The sequence below is a fragment of the Bemisia tabaci genome, chromosome 5 (genome assembly GCF_918797505.1).
Source record: "Bemisia tabaci chromosome 5, PGI_BMITA_v3".
Classification (NCBI taxonomy): Eukaryota; Metazoa; Arthropoda; class Insecta; order Hemiptera; family Aleyrodidae; genus Bemisia; species Bemisia tabaci.
In genome coordinates, this window is record NC_092797.1 from 53,905,712 (window position 1) to 53,921,756 (window position 16,045).

Sequence of the window (16,045 nt, forward strand, 5' to 3'; positions counted from 1 at the left end):
GATAAAATGTTTATTTCTTAGCAAAGTTATGAATATTTTTCTATTTTATTTTTTTGAAATTTTCAGGGACTTTCTAGGGAATTTTTAGGTGAAATGGAGATGTTGTATGTGTGAGAGTTTTGCAATTTCACTGTTGATTCTAATGTAAAAGTTCGCGAGAAACACGATGGTCCCACTGGTTTTCTCTGAAATCAACTCCCAAGCTCAAAAAAAGCTCTCAAGTTGAGGCCAAAATGGAGGAGATATCCCACGCTATCCTAAGAGTCCACCTCTACATCAAAACAATCTCTCCATGCAAAGATAGGGAGCAAATGCATTGACAGGGTTGCCGTGTTTTCAGTCTTTGAGTCCCCAAATAAAGTGGCAGCCCTGTCAATGTATTTGCTCCCTATCTTTGCATGGAGAGATTGTTTTGATGTAGAGGTGGACTCTCAGGGTAGGGCGGGATATCCCCTCCATTTTGGCCTCAACTTGGGAGCTTTTTTTGAGCTTGGGAGTTGATTTCAGAGAAAACCAGTGGCACCATCGTGTTTCTTGCGAACTTTTACATGAGAATCAACAGTCAAATTGCAAATCCCTCACACATGCAACATCTCCATTGCAAACAACATTATCTGAAAAATTGGAAAGAAAATATTCATAAGTTCACCAGAAAATTCGTGCTTTAGAAATGGAAATTTGGCAACGTCTGAAGGCTCATACGGCGTTTTTCCTTAGCACGGCAGCGTGGGGGCGTATCTCAATTCCAACAAGAACCCTATTATACATGTAAGTCCATGCTTTCTGGGGCTCATGCGAAAATCAAGATCCGCCCTTACGCCGGAAGAATGACGGTTTCTTGCGAGGCGGGTACATAGTTTTCTTCGCACCCAACTCCATCAACCCTATAGTAATTTGAACCGATCTGCAATTGTGCCATTTGCGGATCCAGCAAATTGGCAACATCGTTTTTCCCCCCATTTAAACCTATGGAATTGTATCGATTCTTGGAGGGGCCAGGACTAGGTGCTCCGACGAGAATAGACCATTCAACATAAGTTTAAATGGTGGAAATCCGGCGTTGCCAAGTTGCTGGATCCGCCTCTGAATGAAGCTGTCTGAAAAATGTCTCAACTACTAAAAGGTCAACCTATGGCAAGATTAAGAAAATATCAAGATATTGAAACAAATTTACTAAATATCTGATTCCACTTTCAATTCTTGGCCGGAAAAATAGAGGTACATTTCGGCTTAGCAGTTCGCAAGTTGACTGATAGGATGTAATTAATATTTTGCCTTAACATAATGTCCCAAATCGAGATTTGCGCAGGCAGATAGCGATGTTCTCAGGTTCTAGCATTTGAGTGTAACATATGCATGCCTATCACCAGTAGCGAGGCGTGAATGATCGATCATCGATATTTCCCCATTTGAAGCTTTGGTAAAGGAATCTGTTATTAAGATGTTCGTTGCGAACACACTGTTTATCAATCCTTTTCCATAGGTTTAAATTGCAGATCAATCGATATATCGCAAAGCAAGCCACGCCAATGGCTTGCACCTGCTCAACACTGATTTTAAGAAATTTTCCGATGTTGCATGCAATCCTGGTCGCCTACCTATCGTCTCTTCGGGCAAGCTTCGCGCACGGTCTAGATTGTATTATTTACCTATGCTCGATGGCTATATCCTCGACATCAATTGCGGATTTGTAGGTCTGGCTTTCCCAGGCAAGGAATGGAGGGCGGGGGGTCGGGTAGGACAAAGCGAGGTTAATTTTCGGATGTGAGGCTCATTGCCGCAGCCGCGATCGGGGAAATCGCGCCCGATCAATTATTCAAGGCGAGCCTCTTAATTTCGCCCTAACTCCGCAGCTTCAACGCGACGCGGAGTTATTAGAATTGGCCCGAGGAGTGCGATTTCGGAGAAAAACGGGCCTCTTGAACCATATTTCCTCGCCCCTCGTTTACGAATGTTCCCTGAACCCTCCCATGCCGCTATTCCCCGGAAATCTTGCTCAGCCTCCTTGGAAATCCCTTGTTCTATCATTTGAATTTATTAGTGTACTCGTTCTCAGGAAGTGAGCTTTCGATCGATTTTTTATTTTATTTTTACGCTGAGGAAAAACTTAGGGTGTGCGAATCGATGGTTCAGTGGGCGCTTTTTGGTTCGAAGGACTGAGCCCTCGGCGGAGAGAACCAGTTGATCAAACTAAACTTCAGTCCGGTGTTCAGCTCTACGAAGTGTGAAATTTTGAAACTGAACTGGGAAAGGATAGATAACTTGACAGCAAAATGGGATAATTTTGAGGGCGCCAAAATAGCATTCCAGGCCACTGTCGCTATCTTGAATTTTGGACTCGTGAAAAAAGTCAAAACAATTCCCTCTGACATACATTTTCACAAAAATCTGTCTACCAGGAGCCAAGCTATCATTTATACTCCACAGCCATCATTTTGGCTTTTCAAATATTGAAAATTCGAGTTGAAATTCAAGTTTCCCGTCAAAAACTGCCACTTGCTTCTTAGTATCACAAAAATTGATCGAATTGCGGTATGAGTGTTGAAATTGATAGACAAAACGATAGATAAAAAAGACATAAGGAGTATGGGGCAATCCTGTTTGTTGAAATGGGTGGTTCCTAAAGACTAAGGGAGAACATGATGGACTAACTGAAGGGTCTTCCGTGGGTTGCCGTTAGTTAGTCTATTACTTACCTTGTTTGTCCATTGCAACCATCCGCGTTTGTCAATAGGATTCCTCCGTATCATTTTTGTCTTCTTTCTCCATCGTTTTGTCTACCAATTTTAACTATGAGCTCGCAGGAGCCGCAGGTCGTACAATCAGTAGCAGGACTCTATACAGTCAATTACAACGTCAATAACAAACGTTAGTGCGCCTTCATTTTTGTCTGATACTGTGCAATACTTCCGTGGTGGAATAGTTGCTCAGAGCGCCTTCTCCAGTGTGGCATTGACTAAATGGCAGGGAATCACGATCGCTGCTCATATTACATCCTAGCGCGTGCGCAGTTACATATTTTCTCATCACTGAGGCGACGCAAAGGTGCCGCTGAGGCAAAAAAAAAAAAACAATCATACTTCAATTTGCATCGTTGCAACTTTTTCACTGCTCATTTTGTGTGGGTAAACAAATATGAACACAAAATCTGCTGTGATTTTTCCAAGAAATGACCTGAAATATTTTAATGTTTCATTCGAGTCAATTTGCATGCTTTTCTAACAATGGGAAGAAGTATGAGTAGGAACCTTGGGACGAACAAAAATGGATACGAAAATGTATAGCCCTAGAAGTAAACAGTCCTAAGGAGTTGAAAAATCGCCGATACACACTGAAAGACGATCAGTATATCATCCACTCGCATTTGAGCTTTAGCATCTATGAGGGTAAGATTATTTAAATTGGTTTCTATTCCTTCGAGGGATGAATAAAACGAATAAAAACATAAATAAATAAACAATAAGCAGTTCTTAAAAAATTTGACAATTTGAGGAGCTCGCCGAAATCGAGGTCTAAATTAGCTGAGAGCACATCGATTTTGGTTCACATGAACATATTTATGCCATAAGAAACTATGAAGAATGTTGCCCCCGTGGATTACATGAAGTATTTTCCTCCTTTGGCATGAGTTTTTCAGTAAGTTAATTTGTTTTACTAGTGGATTGAACTCCTTAATTTATTTTGTCCGCAGGCTCAAAATGGAGTCCGAGCCCAAAAAAACGGAAAGAACGCATTCACAGGGATACAAAATGGCCAAATGTTCTGTTCTATATATACCTTCACATGTCCGCCATATATGGAGTATTTTTAATCTTCACGCATGCTTACTGGAAGACAACTTTTCTGAGTAAGTATTTCTGGATTTACTCACTCGCAATTTAAATCCTCAACACACCTGCTATGTCGGACAACAAATCGCCAAAACAAAAACTCCTCGATCATTCAGAGATTTTATTATATTAAATCAAGAGTGTCGAATTTCATGACAATTCGCAGAATCAAGAGTCCAAGGGGAGCTTTCAGTTTGGGAAAAGCCCGGTTTTACACAACTTTGCGCTCCTAAGTCCAACATAGGTTTATTTTCTGATTCCATGACTTATGGGCAAAAAAAGTATATAAGGGCCTCTGTAATCGCCACTTATATTTATTTTCAATTTAAAATGCAGGACGCCAAGAAACTTGTTCTTTTTCTTGCTCCAAATAAGTTATTTGAATGTAAAAAATGTTTTGCTGGTTGTAAAAGAATATTTGTTAATTTAAAAGGGTTTCTTTTATTCTTACAAAAGTAAAGGTTTTATCAATGTCAAGAAAAGTCGGTCAAAATCAAAGAAACCTCATTTGAATTAGAAAATATCCTTTGAATAGAATTGTTTTTCTTCCAGTGAAGAGAAAACTTTCTCAGAGCACATAAATACAATTATAAACCAAGATTTTTTTAGATAGCATATTTTAACCAGTGTCATTCTGCTCAGCCACCGTATCGATTGCTTAAAAGTGTGCCCTACTCGTATCCCGAAAATTCCAGGATCTGACCGATGACCCCTAGCTGATTTCATCTCCCATTTCAAGCGCGCAGGATGGTCAATATGGGTCACAAGACATTACCTAGCTTTCCTGTAAAACACTCATCGACTCGTCGACGTAGGCGGATCCAGCAAATTGGCAACACTGTTTTTCTCTATTTAAACCTATGGAAATCTATCGATTCTTGGAGGGGCCAGGTGCCCCGAAAAGAATCGATTATTTAACATGGGTTTAAATGGAAGGAATCCATTGTTGCCAAATTGCTGGATCCGCCCCTGCTCGTCGACCAAAGAGGGTCAACGAACCGATTATCAGGCGTCCGTTATCAATGCGATCAGCGTTTTGTTTACTCGTTCTCCGTTTCGAAATTTCAACGTAGAGGAACAACGCTGACACAGCCCTTAAATCTAAAAAAAAAAAAAAAAATGCTCCCCTTACTATCCCCGTCATTCGAGCGAAGGAAACAGCGATACACTGGCGTATAGGTGTGAGTGAGACAAGCTCAAGTCACTTGATCGTCGCATGCATGGCTGCTGTTACGCCGTTTAGTGTTGTCGTTTTACCAATAAAACTCTTATATTTTACATCCCTTTCAGTGTAGAATTTTGAGCATTTGCCGAAAGTTTGGCGACGGAGTGTACGCTCTCGGTAACCAGCGCGTTTCTGCAAACATAGCGTACGATAAAACCCTCTTATCTTGATACTCATCTTGATATTTAAAACTTAACCTATTTCAGGATAATCGCGTAGAATGGCGTAGAGGAGATCTTGATAGCAATTTGTTCTTCTTTTTTTTTTGTGCGTCGGTTTCATAAGGGAAAAACTAAGTACCATGTTTGATATCGCTGCGACGGCAAATGTACTTCAGCATGAGGGAAGGAGGGAGGGGGAGGATTAGGGAAGGCGCCGTTATATGGACGCAATATATTTCAGTGTGCATTCGTTTCACCTGAAGATACTTAAAATCGTAATTCTCACACGTAAAATTTAAAAATTTGAGGGATACTGTATGTAGGGGTGCAGAAAGGTTTTTTTTTGTTCTATTGGAACGTGGTTGAAATAGATTATGGTGCCTCAAGTCAATAACAGTTCTTACACGATGGCAATAATGCAGGGGTATGTCCATTTACGCGCATGCAACACTATCATACAATTTTTTGTTATTTTATGGAGGTTTCTAAAATCCCCACGATTAAGATTTCAATCTAGTTGTGAAATTAAAAAAACGCATGATAAAATTGTGGATTTGGTCGAAAATCATCCCTTGGCCTTAAAAATCTCTCAAAGACGATACCGCAATCTTCTGCAGTTTATGGAAGAGTCCACCTTTGCTTTTTTATACGGCGATAACACTGAATACATGCAAGGTTGTTATACCTCTGAGTCATAAACATACTTGACAGTTGGACTTATTTATGCTGAAAGGAACTATAGGCGCAAACGGATTAAATGAAAACGAACTATCAAGCAAGGGTGTCCTATACCCAGATTTCCTTTCAATTTAATAAGTTTTTCCACAGCTCTTTTTGGCATAAACCTCTACTTACAGTTCGCATAGCTTAGTCACAAAAATTTTGAGAATCTCATAAAGAGCACTTTCGGTTTCAGGACATTTTTTCAACGATTTTTGGTCCGCGCACCTTTTTTGTCCAGTAGTTTACGCCCACACGTAAAATGAGCAACAGTGACTTGGTCCAAGCGTTATATTTTAGTCGGTATGTAAAATGATATTGACCGTATGGAAATGAGAAATAGAGAGAGAAGGAGGTGGTGTTGTTATGGTTGCTCATTTTCTAAATGAAACGTTATTACTTTCTCCTTTTGAATCATATTTTTAAATTGTCATTGATGAATATTTGGTTTTATTTCTATCCTTAAAATATTCGATGTACAATATACCTGATACATATGTATACGTACTTTTTTTATATTTTTTTAAAAAATTTTCTTTACGAAATTATTATTTCATTTTGAAAACCTTTATATTTTTAAAACGTGCCAAATATTTGTAAAACTTTTGCCAAGCGACATTAATCTTAATGAGCCGCAGTTGTGCCGACAGAAACTGCAAAAATGAATAAAAGAGGAAAAAAAACCAAGAAGCACGCGATCTTCAGTTTTAACCCATTTGTACATCGATCTTTTAGAGTCAAATACGTCAAATTTTGAGCGATTGGTTGCTGCAGCACAATAAAAGCACAAAATGTAAAAGAAAAAATTAGTGTGCGTTGAAAATCATTAAATTTGACACGGAACCACCAATATTTAAAAAACACACATTATATTATTATTCTCCTTTGATAAATTGATACATATTTTTTCCCCATCAATTTAAATGAAAATAATCAATGCAGAGTGTGAAAAAATTCCAAAATCATGAGTTAAAAAACGCTGACTATGCGAGTATAATAATTATTAAAGCCTAACAGAGCGGAGCGGCGAGCTGCCAGCGCGAGAGGCTCACTGGCGCCTACAAACCTAAGTGGATACTTCACGCATTGCACAATGCTTGAAGTATCCACTTAGGTTTGTAGGCGCCAATGCGCGTTCCGCGCTGGCTGGGCCGCCCGCCCGCCGTGCGGCGGCGCCTGAAGCAACTATTTCACAACAGAGGTGTTGCACGATATTATACGGAATTGAACGTATTAAGAATGACAGGCATCCTTTAAAAGTACAGATCTTTCCTCGCAAAATAAATCAAGATACTTATCGTACACAGGAAAAATCTAAGAGCCTTTAGCTGAGGCAAATATAGAGGTTTATCTGGTTCAGGCATAACAAGGTGGGAATTTCTTGAAAGATAATAAGTCCTGTTACACCAAAGAGGTGTAGAGAGTTTTAGTGAATTTTGTCTCATGGAATTGACGCTCCCCCATTTTTACCAAAACTCTCAACTATATAGTATTCTCCGTTGGACCAAACAGACAAAACAAAAAAAAACCGAGCAAACCCTCATTCTTCCAAGACATTATACATTTTCATCCAAAAACGTCGTGAGCAATTGTCGTTTGTATTTACATGTGGGCTAATTAACTTTGGGTCTCAACTGGCACGTGGACCAAAACTCCCGTGCCGAAAAAACGCGTGGACGTAAATTACTGGAAAAAACAGGTGCGCGGACAAAAAATAGTTGACGGAAGGTCCTATGACCGCACTTTCACCGTGATGAAGTGAACAAAAGCAAGCAACATTCGTGCTTTGCGGTGGTTTCTTGCCTATCCTAGAGTTGGAAAGCGTTTTTTATGGCTTGTTTTCCTCGATTTTTGAGGTGAAGGCAATGAGCAGCCAATGTCGTTTGATTTCGTACATCTTTTCACATTCATACATATGCGATTTAACAGCGCTACAAGGCGCTCTGCGGCCCTTAAACTCCACAGCTCCTATTCAACCAGTGCCCTTATGGGAGCTAGCATTCCCTCATTTCTTGTTCAACCCGGTGTCGCCATCTTACCACTAGGCGTTCTCTTTGTATCTTTCCAGGAAGACCCCATCAAGCATCTTTTAGGCAGCATTTCTCCTGTCATGCTGCCCACAAGGCTTGACTACCTGTTAGGTCATAACGCCGAATACGATATCCACTCTTTCCACGCCTACCTTTTTGATGAGCTTTATTTAAATATTAAAGTGAGGATAAGCTATTTAGACGGTGAAACTAACAGACTATATATCGACGGTGAAACTACCAAACCACGTATCTCGGTTTGCGACGTCGCAGACTTCCTGTCATACTTTATTTTTTAAATGAAAAACTACTTAACATCCAGTCTTGAAAATTTCTGTGATTTTTCCTCTTTGTGCGGAGAAAATTCCGTGAAGATTTCAAGGAATGATATTGATTTGGTCTACTTCAAAAAATAAAATGTGAGCGTAGATTTTTAAACACCGCAAACGAGATACGTGGTTTGGTAGTTTCACCGTCGATACGTCAGTTTCCGGCATTGGAGACTTATTCTAGCCACAATTTAATTTTAAGCGGAAAACTACTCAACATCAGTTCTTGAAAACTTCGGTGATTTTTCTTCCCTGTGCGAAGGACACTCTGTGAAAACTTCAACGAATGATATTGATTTGTTCTTCCTCAAAAAAATAAAATGGGAGCGGAGATTTTTAGACACCGCAAAGGAGATACGAGATCTGGGAGTTTCACCGTCGGTTTTGACTCCTATCAATATTTTGCTTGTATATGCTCACATTCTTGTTCATTTACATATTTAGAACTGTTTTAGGCTAAAAAAATGGACTAATTGAGGAAGTAGGTGCAAGAAGGGTCTCAATCCGAAAGTAGTCTTTTGAGACAACAGTACCTATCCAAATTTTTGGTTTAGGTCTTTACTATCATGAATCATAAACGTTGTTGTGTCAAAAAAAAAAAAAAAAAAAAAAAAAAAAAAACTCGACAAGAGTAATTTTCTGTGATTTGTCTGCTATTTTAAGATTATACTTCAGAGATAAGAGGAACATTCAAGAGTAGGGATACGCTCGTTAGTTCCAATTTTATTCCACAATAATCCACGGATCTCGCTCAATTTTTAAATGATACATTGTTGAAGAAATATTCTCCAAGGTAGAGGAAATGGACGTATTTCTACCAAGCAGACCTATGTGCAAGTGAGAAATATGGGGTGTGCTCGTTAGTTCTCTTTGCGTAAGAGTGAATGAGAATAATAAAGCGCCAGTGACGTCAGCGGCGACGATGGAGACTCCGAGCCGCGGATCCGTGTCTTTAACTCATGAGCCCTGTCCACAAGGCTCTCTTGCCATGCCCGCGGCTCATGAGTTCCGCATTCAGTTGGCACATAGGTCTCTTTGATAGAATGTAAAATCCCGCTTTTCCAATTCTTCAAAAGGAATCACGCCCACTGACCACATTGCTTCTTATGCAGCTTCCTAGAGCACACCCCATATTTCTCACCTCCACATAGGTCTGTTTCGTAGAAATACGTCCAAATTAGAAAAGCACTTTCCTCCAAGAGACTCTTATGTCCTAAGGGACTTTCTTGCACTTTTCCTCTCAGTTACAAGGGTGAACTCTTCCGCACACTTGACTTGAGTTCTCACAAGATCTTGAATTCGGGGCTCCTTCATTCATCCCGAAATTTCCATGAAAGTACGTTGAACCGCAGGTTTTATCTATACGTGTATAATCAAGTGTAACGCTCACGAGAAGTTCTCAAAATGGGACGAATTTAAATCAAAAGGAGCCATATCTATTGTAACATGAGCCCTGTCACGCATGTATTCTCGTGGATCCCATGGCTCGTGTCGGAGTGGGAATAGTTCGCTTTGGTTTAAATACGTTCAATTGAGACTCTAATGTCGGTGAAACACATGATTACAGGAGAGTCCACCTACGTCCTCAGTCACATTCTCTTTGCAAAGATGGAGCAGAACACGTAAGCAGTATTGCCACCCCATTCTTGGATTCTGCATGTTACGCTTTGGCTCCACGGAACGTTTCATGGGATTTGTCCCAAGTTCGAATCGATTTTTTTTTTTTTTTTTTTTTTTTTTTTTTTTTTTTTTTTTTATTTATTTGCACAATAGAAATTTTGTATAAAAAACACTTTTAGACTTCATATAAGTCTTTTAAAAGCTTGTCTTAATTGTCTAAATAATATTAAACTGATTCTAGATACATTTTATAAAAAGTACTACCTTTACAATATTAAGGAGAAAGAATGAAGACAGATTTACTTCAAAGTAAAAAGGTCTTATTAATTTATCTGTGTAGAATTGGGCGACCGGATGTTCGAATCGTAGGAGTGAAACTTCTGGGCTTCTTCCCCGTTGAACAAAGCAACACAACTTTTTTTCCTTTTCTCTGAGTAGCTTTTAGGACCCCACAAGGACTCTGCTTGGTACATTTTTCCCAACTTCGCAAGTGTAATTTTTCTCTGAGACAAAGCCCATGAAACGTCCCGGGGAGGCCTTAGGTTGGCGATTGAAAGCCCGGATTCGTGGCAACCTTGCTGATGTACTCAGCCCCTGTCTACGCAGAGAATTGGACTGAATAGGTATGAAAGTGAGTTTTTCCATAATCATGCGTTGCTTTGTTATTTCGTGGTTCAAATTTAAGACCTTGATATGAGCTCGCAAGAGGACCTCGGACGAAAACAGTGGTGCAACTTTGATTCTCGAAAAAGTTATAAGATCAATGAGCAAATTTTTTGGAGTTTTTGTGTTAATATGTTAAATTATAACACTATTCTACGTAGAGATACCAATGTATCACTTTTAAACTCTACAGCAATAAGGTCTTCTTACCCTTGGACGGTCAGGTATCTATGGCTTAGGTTAAAATTGCGTAACTCCATGCCAAAACTCCGATCGGGTCTTATTTCTTGTTCCTAAGAAAACAAATCAAATTCGTCTACATTGCCGGTGAATTTTACATGATACATGAATGAAATTCATAAAAATGTTAGAGAAAAACTGTAGGTTGGTTCGCCTTAAGTAAAAAGTATGGAACGAGGGACGACTTACATTGTCACTTTCGGAGACAGTATTTTTCAGATTAGTAGTCATCGATCTATTGATTTGTTGTTTTTTGGAGCCAGAGTATTGGTACTAATCCGAGTCGAATCGAACAATTCCTATGGTATCAGCACGACTTATCTGCCGAGCTAAGGTAAAACGCCGTATGCACTTTCAGACGTTGGTAAATTTCCTATGATATAATACGAATTGTTTAAGAAAACTTGTGAAAGCTTTCCTTCCCTCCTTTCGGAAGATTTTACTCGTAATTTAATCTGGAGTATCCAGGGCCGGATTTACCTACTTGCCGCTCATGGGCCGCCTGTATTTTGCCGCCCCCTTCTCATTCGTTTTGAAACATCAATAAAAACCATCGAGTGAACGTGCCGGTGGAGGAATGGTGCATAAGACGCGTTTACTCGTGTTGGACACACTTTTTTCGAATGCCGTGTCAACACTACCAGCAAAAGTTCCTAGAATTTTGCGCAAAAGTTAAGTTCCGTAAACATACCTCTGTGTAGACCTTCCATTTGTAAGAAATGGACGAAAATATCATGAAAGAACCAACATAAATGGATTACATTTTGCAATTAGGAACCACTATCTCTAGCTCCTCCATAAAAGCACCTTTCTGTCCAAAGAAACCAATGGCATACATATATGTTGTTTCTAAAACGAGCCAGAGATAATGGTTCCTTATTGCAAAATGTAATCCAAATGTGGTTTAATATCTTAACTTCCGCCGCCGCGCCGCGCTGACCGCACTGTGTTTGGCGCAATGCGTGAAGTATTCCTACAGTCTTGTAGGCGCTATGCGTTTCACGTCGACCGCTGCTGACCGCACTATGTTTGACGCAATATGTGAAGTATTCATGCAGTTATGTAGGCGCTAATAAGTGTTACATGCCGACCACAGCGCCGAGGGCTTCTCCTTTTCATCTCAAGTCCTCGTCATCGTTGCTCTCTGCGCCGCGCCGTTCCCGGCAAAATTGCATGTTTGATTTCGCTCTTAACTCGACTAAGTAAAGGTGTTCTCTTGTATCACCGAAGGACGACAAAATTAGAAATTTCCCCTTTTCTCTTCTATAATTTTTTTTCTGAATCAGATTTTTTTAATACCTGCATTTAAAAAAAAAAAAAAAAAAAAAAAAAATTAAAATTGGCCCCCATGGGCCGCGGCCCGTGTGGCCACCCCCTAAATCTGGCCCTGGGAGTATCTGCAATTTTTAAATAAAAGTATTCATAAATCTACTAGATAATAAATATTTTATTGGAGGGAATATGTCAACGTCTGGATTTTCGCCCGGCATTTTTCCTCAGAGGTCTATATTCATATTCTGTTTTAAAGCTCGATCCTGGAGCTCTACCATGCACGACGATAAGATGAATTGGCAACCTCGGATAGTGGGTGGTTCATTGTCGGAGAAAGTGGTGGGTGGGTGGGGGGGGGGGTGTTCAAGTATACGGGTGGCCAAAGGAGCCTGGAAGGGACTGAATTAAAGGGAGCTGGTGGGACAGCGGTCGCTTAACGAGTCCTTGGACATTCACAGCGTGCTCGAATTAGATTTCGACGGGCACCGCCGCGCCGCGGCGCGGCACACCCGACCCGAGGCCCGCGCTCCCGTGCTAAGGAAAAACGCCGTATGAGCCTTCAGACGTTGCCAAGTTTCCTCCGATAAAAACCGGATTTACTGGGAAAATTGCGAATATTATTTTCCATGGATTTTCAGACAATTTTGTACGCAATTTAATCTAATATATCTGAAATTTTCAAGGAAAAGTATGCATGAATGCTGTCAAAAATACATGTTTTATCAAGGGAAATTTGGCAACTCTCAAATGTTTATACGGCGTTCTTCCTTAGCACGGCGGCGTGGCACCCCGCGCGTTGCACGTCTACAAGTGTGTCTTTATTCCATGTGTGTCCATTGTGTGAGCTTTTATTCCATCGTTCTTTCGGCGCGACCCACGACCCACGAGCCGCCACCCCATCAAGGAAATTGAAAAGAACATCGTTTTCGGATCGCCCGCAACGCGACGGCCGCCTCGTTTTCGGTCCGTTTAGATCCCATCAAATCTCGTCATTTTCACCGTGATAGCGCCTGCAAGCCGCTGCGACGCTGCGCACTGCACATGCCTTAGCCGGACTGGGTGGGCCCTCACAGATAAACTTATAAAGGAGAGAGTCAAATGGACGTATTTATGCTAAAAGGAACTATGTTTCACGCAAACCCTATGCACATAGTTCCCTATGCACATAGTTCCCTATGCACATAGTTCCCTATGCACATAGTTCCCTTTGGCATAAATACGTCCATATAAGAGTACTGTATTTAAGCATTTGATGTAAATTCTGACAATTCGGCAGTAAGTCCACAAAACCCGCCAAAAACCACTATCTCCTCCTGATCTTGTAGAGCACTCTTTGTTCGATGCATTCAATCTTAATATTTGTTTTTATGTAAAAAAAAAAACCGTAAAAAAATGATGCTGATTTAACATTCTGGATGTAAAAAAGTGTGTGACAACTCACAAAGCGCTGAATTAACCACCATAGCAGTTAGTTTTACATCTTGACATTGCTATAGTAGCTGCTGTAGCGGTTAATTCAGCGTTTTGTGAGTTGTCGCATACTTTTTACATTCAGAATGTTAAATCAGCATCCTTCATTTTAGGTGAAGCACCCTCGCAAACATGCAGAAGATAGCACATACGGTTGTCTATGCTTGAAATAAGATTGATAAGTACCCTTTTTATAATTAAAGGTAAATTTCGTCAATTCTCAATCATCAGAGCGACCCAAAAACATCTTTCGAATGATAATTGACGCCGCTACCGAAAATGCAGGAGATACTTTTTAAAACACTCCACTCAGATATTCACGTCTTAACCGCCTCCAAACCTCATTTATCGAGTCTCTACCTTTTTCGGTATACTCGCCGATTCGGCTCTATGGAGACCATTTTCGGGCCCAGCATTTGCAAGAATGGGGCATGGCGCACTGCTTTTTTGCCTTCAATTTTCTAAATAGGCAAGAAAGCATCCTCAATGCTGCAATCAATTCGAAACTCTATGGCTTGCATTGCCTAGTTGCCTTCAAATTTTACCTCGATTTATGCCAATCTTCAAAGTGACTAATTTGAAGTTATTTCTTCGTCTCTATTCAAGTCCCCTGAGGGGAATGAGCACATTTTTCCATATCATAATTTGACAACTGAAAATCGAATATTTAGCTCTCCGTCATTAATTGTAAGTTCTAAAGAGACGGTATCTTTGAGTCTCATGGAGGCTACAAACTTGGATATTCTGATTTATATGAAGTTTCTTCCTTTATTTGGGGAGGGGGGGGGGGCGAAATTATCTGTATAATGTTATTACTTTATTTTTTCACGCTATAAATTAGAGTTATTCCTGAATAATTGTTCATTAAAATCCTCTGTAAATGTTTTTGTTTCTAGGTTTTTTCCTCACAAGTTTAGGTTTATTTAGTGTCACAGCTGGCTGCCATAGACTTTGGGCACACAGGACTTACGAAGCTGTCTGGCCACTTAGGCTCGCCTTAGTCATATTTCAAACTTTAGTCTGTCAAGTGAGTATTCAAAATTTACGCCCAAAGCTTTTATCCAGCACTCAGCTAACAGTGAGCGCTTTCTACTTACAACCCCCGTCAGTTATACTATAATACCACCTCTGCGGCGATTCTTGTTATTTTTAGTTATTCTATAAGATTCCATACATTATGAAAGCACAATTTTATGACTGGCGAATTCCATGATGGAATTAGGTCAATGACGGCACCCTCAGAAGTTCAAAATTAATACACCGAAAAAAAAAATCGGAATGAAAGCTACTTATCTTCCGTTAGTAATTCAAAAATTGGAGCAAGATAGTTTCAGGAGTAGTCGCTTTGTTTGTATGACTACATGATATGCTATTTGTATGGATATGATATGCTTTTTGCCCTCATCAAAACTGAAGGCGTTTCAAAGGTCTTTACTGATGTTTAATAGTTGGAAGAGAACATATTACTGAGTCGGCGAAGAGATAGATTATTGAAATGCCAGTACGTTATCAAGATCGAATAATTGTTTAACTTTAATATAATTAGTTTTTTATTTATCCTTTATTTAGGGCCCCGTATACGATTGGGTATTGGACCACAGGTTACACCATAAACACCATGGAACAGAGGAGGACCCGTACAACCATAAGAAAGGTTTCTTCTACGGATATCTGGGCAATCGTCTGGTTACGCAAAATCCAAAAATCGACGACCTCAAAGCAAAGATTGATATGAGTGATATAGAGGACGATCAGATAGTCATGTGGCAAAAGAGGTAGGATTGGCTTCGATTGAGTTTTATAGTCTCACGGTGCTAGTAATTAATTGAAAGGGAATAATGACTACGAGGAATTGTTTCGGCTCTTATGAAATCTAAAAGAATGGAGAGCGGTCCGTTTCTTATTGAAACGATTATTTTAGAAGGTTTGATGAGGACATTCATCATACTATTTTTCATGATATGATATTATACATTTCATGATACAATGATAGAAAAGATGATGTCCATGTCCTGGGGCAATATTGTTTAGGCAGTTAAAAAATTTAACTTTTTTTAGAATCTAGGAGCCAGAATTTTGAACTCTTTTGGGATTCCTAAATTCTTCAGGGTTTAAAGTTTCAATGATAATAGATTCATGTTTCTTATCCAAGAAAGTTCCCAATGAGTCAGATTCATCAAAGTTTAGAAGTATCGGAAAATTACATAGTACACCTTCTGTTTTCCTCTGACAGCAAAGACGTGATTACGGAAAGCAATTTAAACTTGATAGAGGGACTTTTAGAGGAATTTGCGACGTAAAATCTAGAACCAGTTTAAATTCCATTTTGATACCACATTCTCTTCAATTTTTATTTTAAAAAAATGGCAAACTTGTAAAAATGTAAAACTGCGGCCGGATACTGAAGTCACGCCGCCTCTACAAACCATTCGTCACTTTTTGAGCACTCGATCGATGTTGAAAGGTGAACTTTTTTTTTTTTTTT

The 16,045-nt window shown here is 39.7% G+C and overlaps 1 protein-coding gene across 1 annotated transcript in view; it reads left to right on the top strand.

The window, feature by feature from the left end:
* LOC109039850 (acyl-CoA Delta12-desaturase) overlaps window positions 1-16,045 on the top strand; it is a 40,316-nt gene that overhangs the window by 7,949 nt on the left and 16,322 nt on the right. The window contains exons 2-4 of the mRNA XM_019055530.2: window positions 3,692-3,847; window positions 14,457-14,587; window positions 15,130-15,335. Of these exons, the coding sequence (XP_018911075.2) occupies window positions 3,784-3,847; window positions 14,457-14,587; window positions 15,130-15,335 (401 nt within the window). The 5' untranslated portion in view covers window positions 3,692-3,783. The remainder of the gene's footprint in view (window positions 1-3,691; window positions 3,848-14,456; window positions 14,588-15,129; window positions 15,336-16,045) is intronic.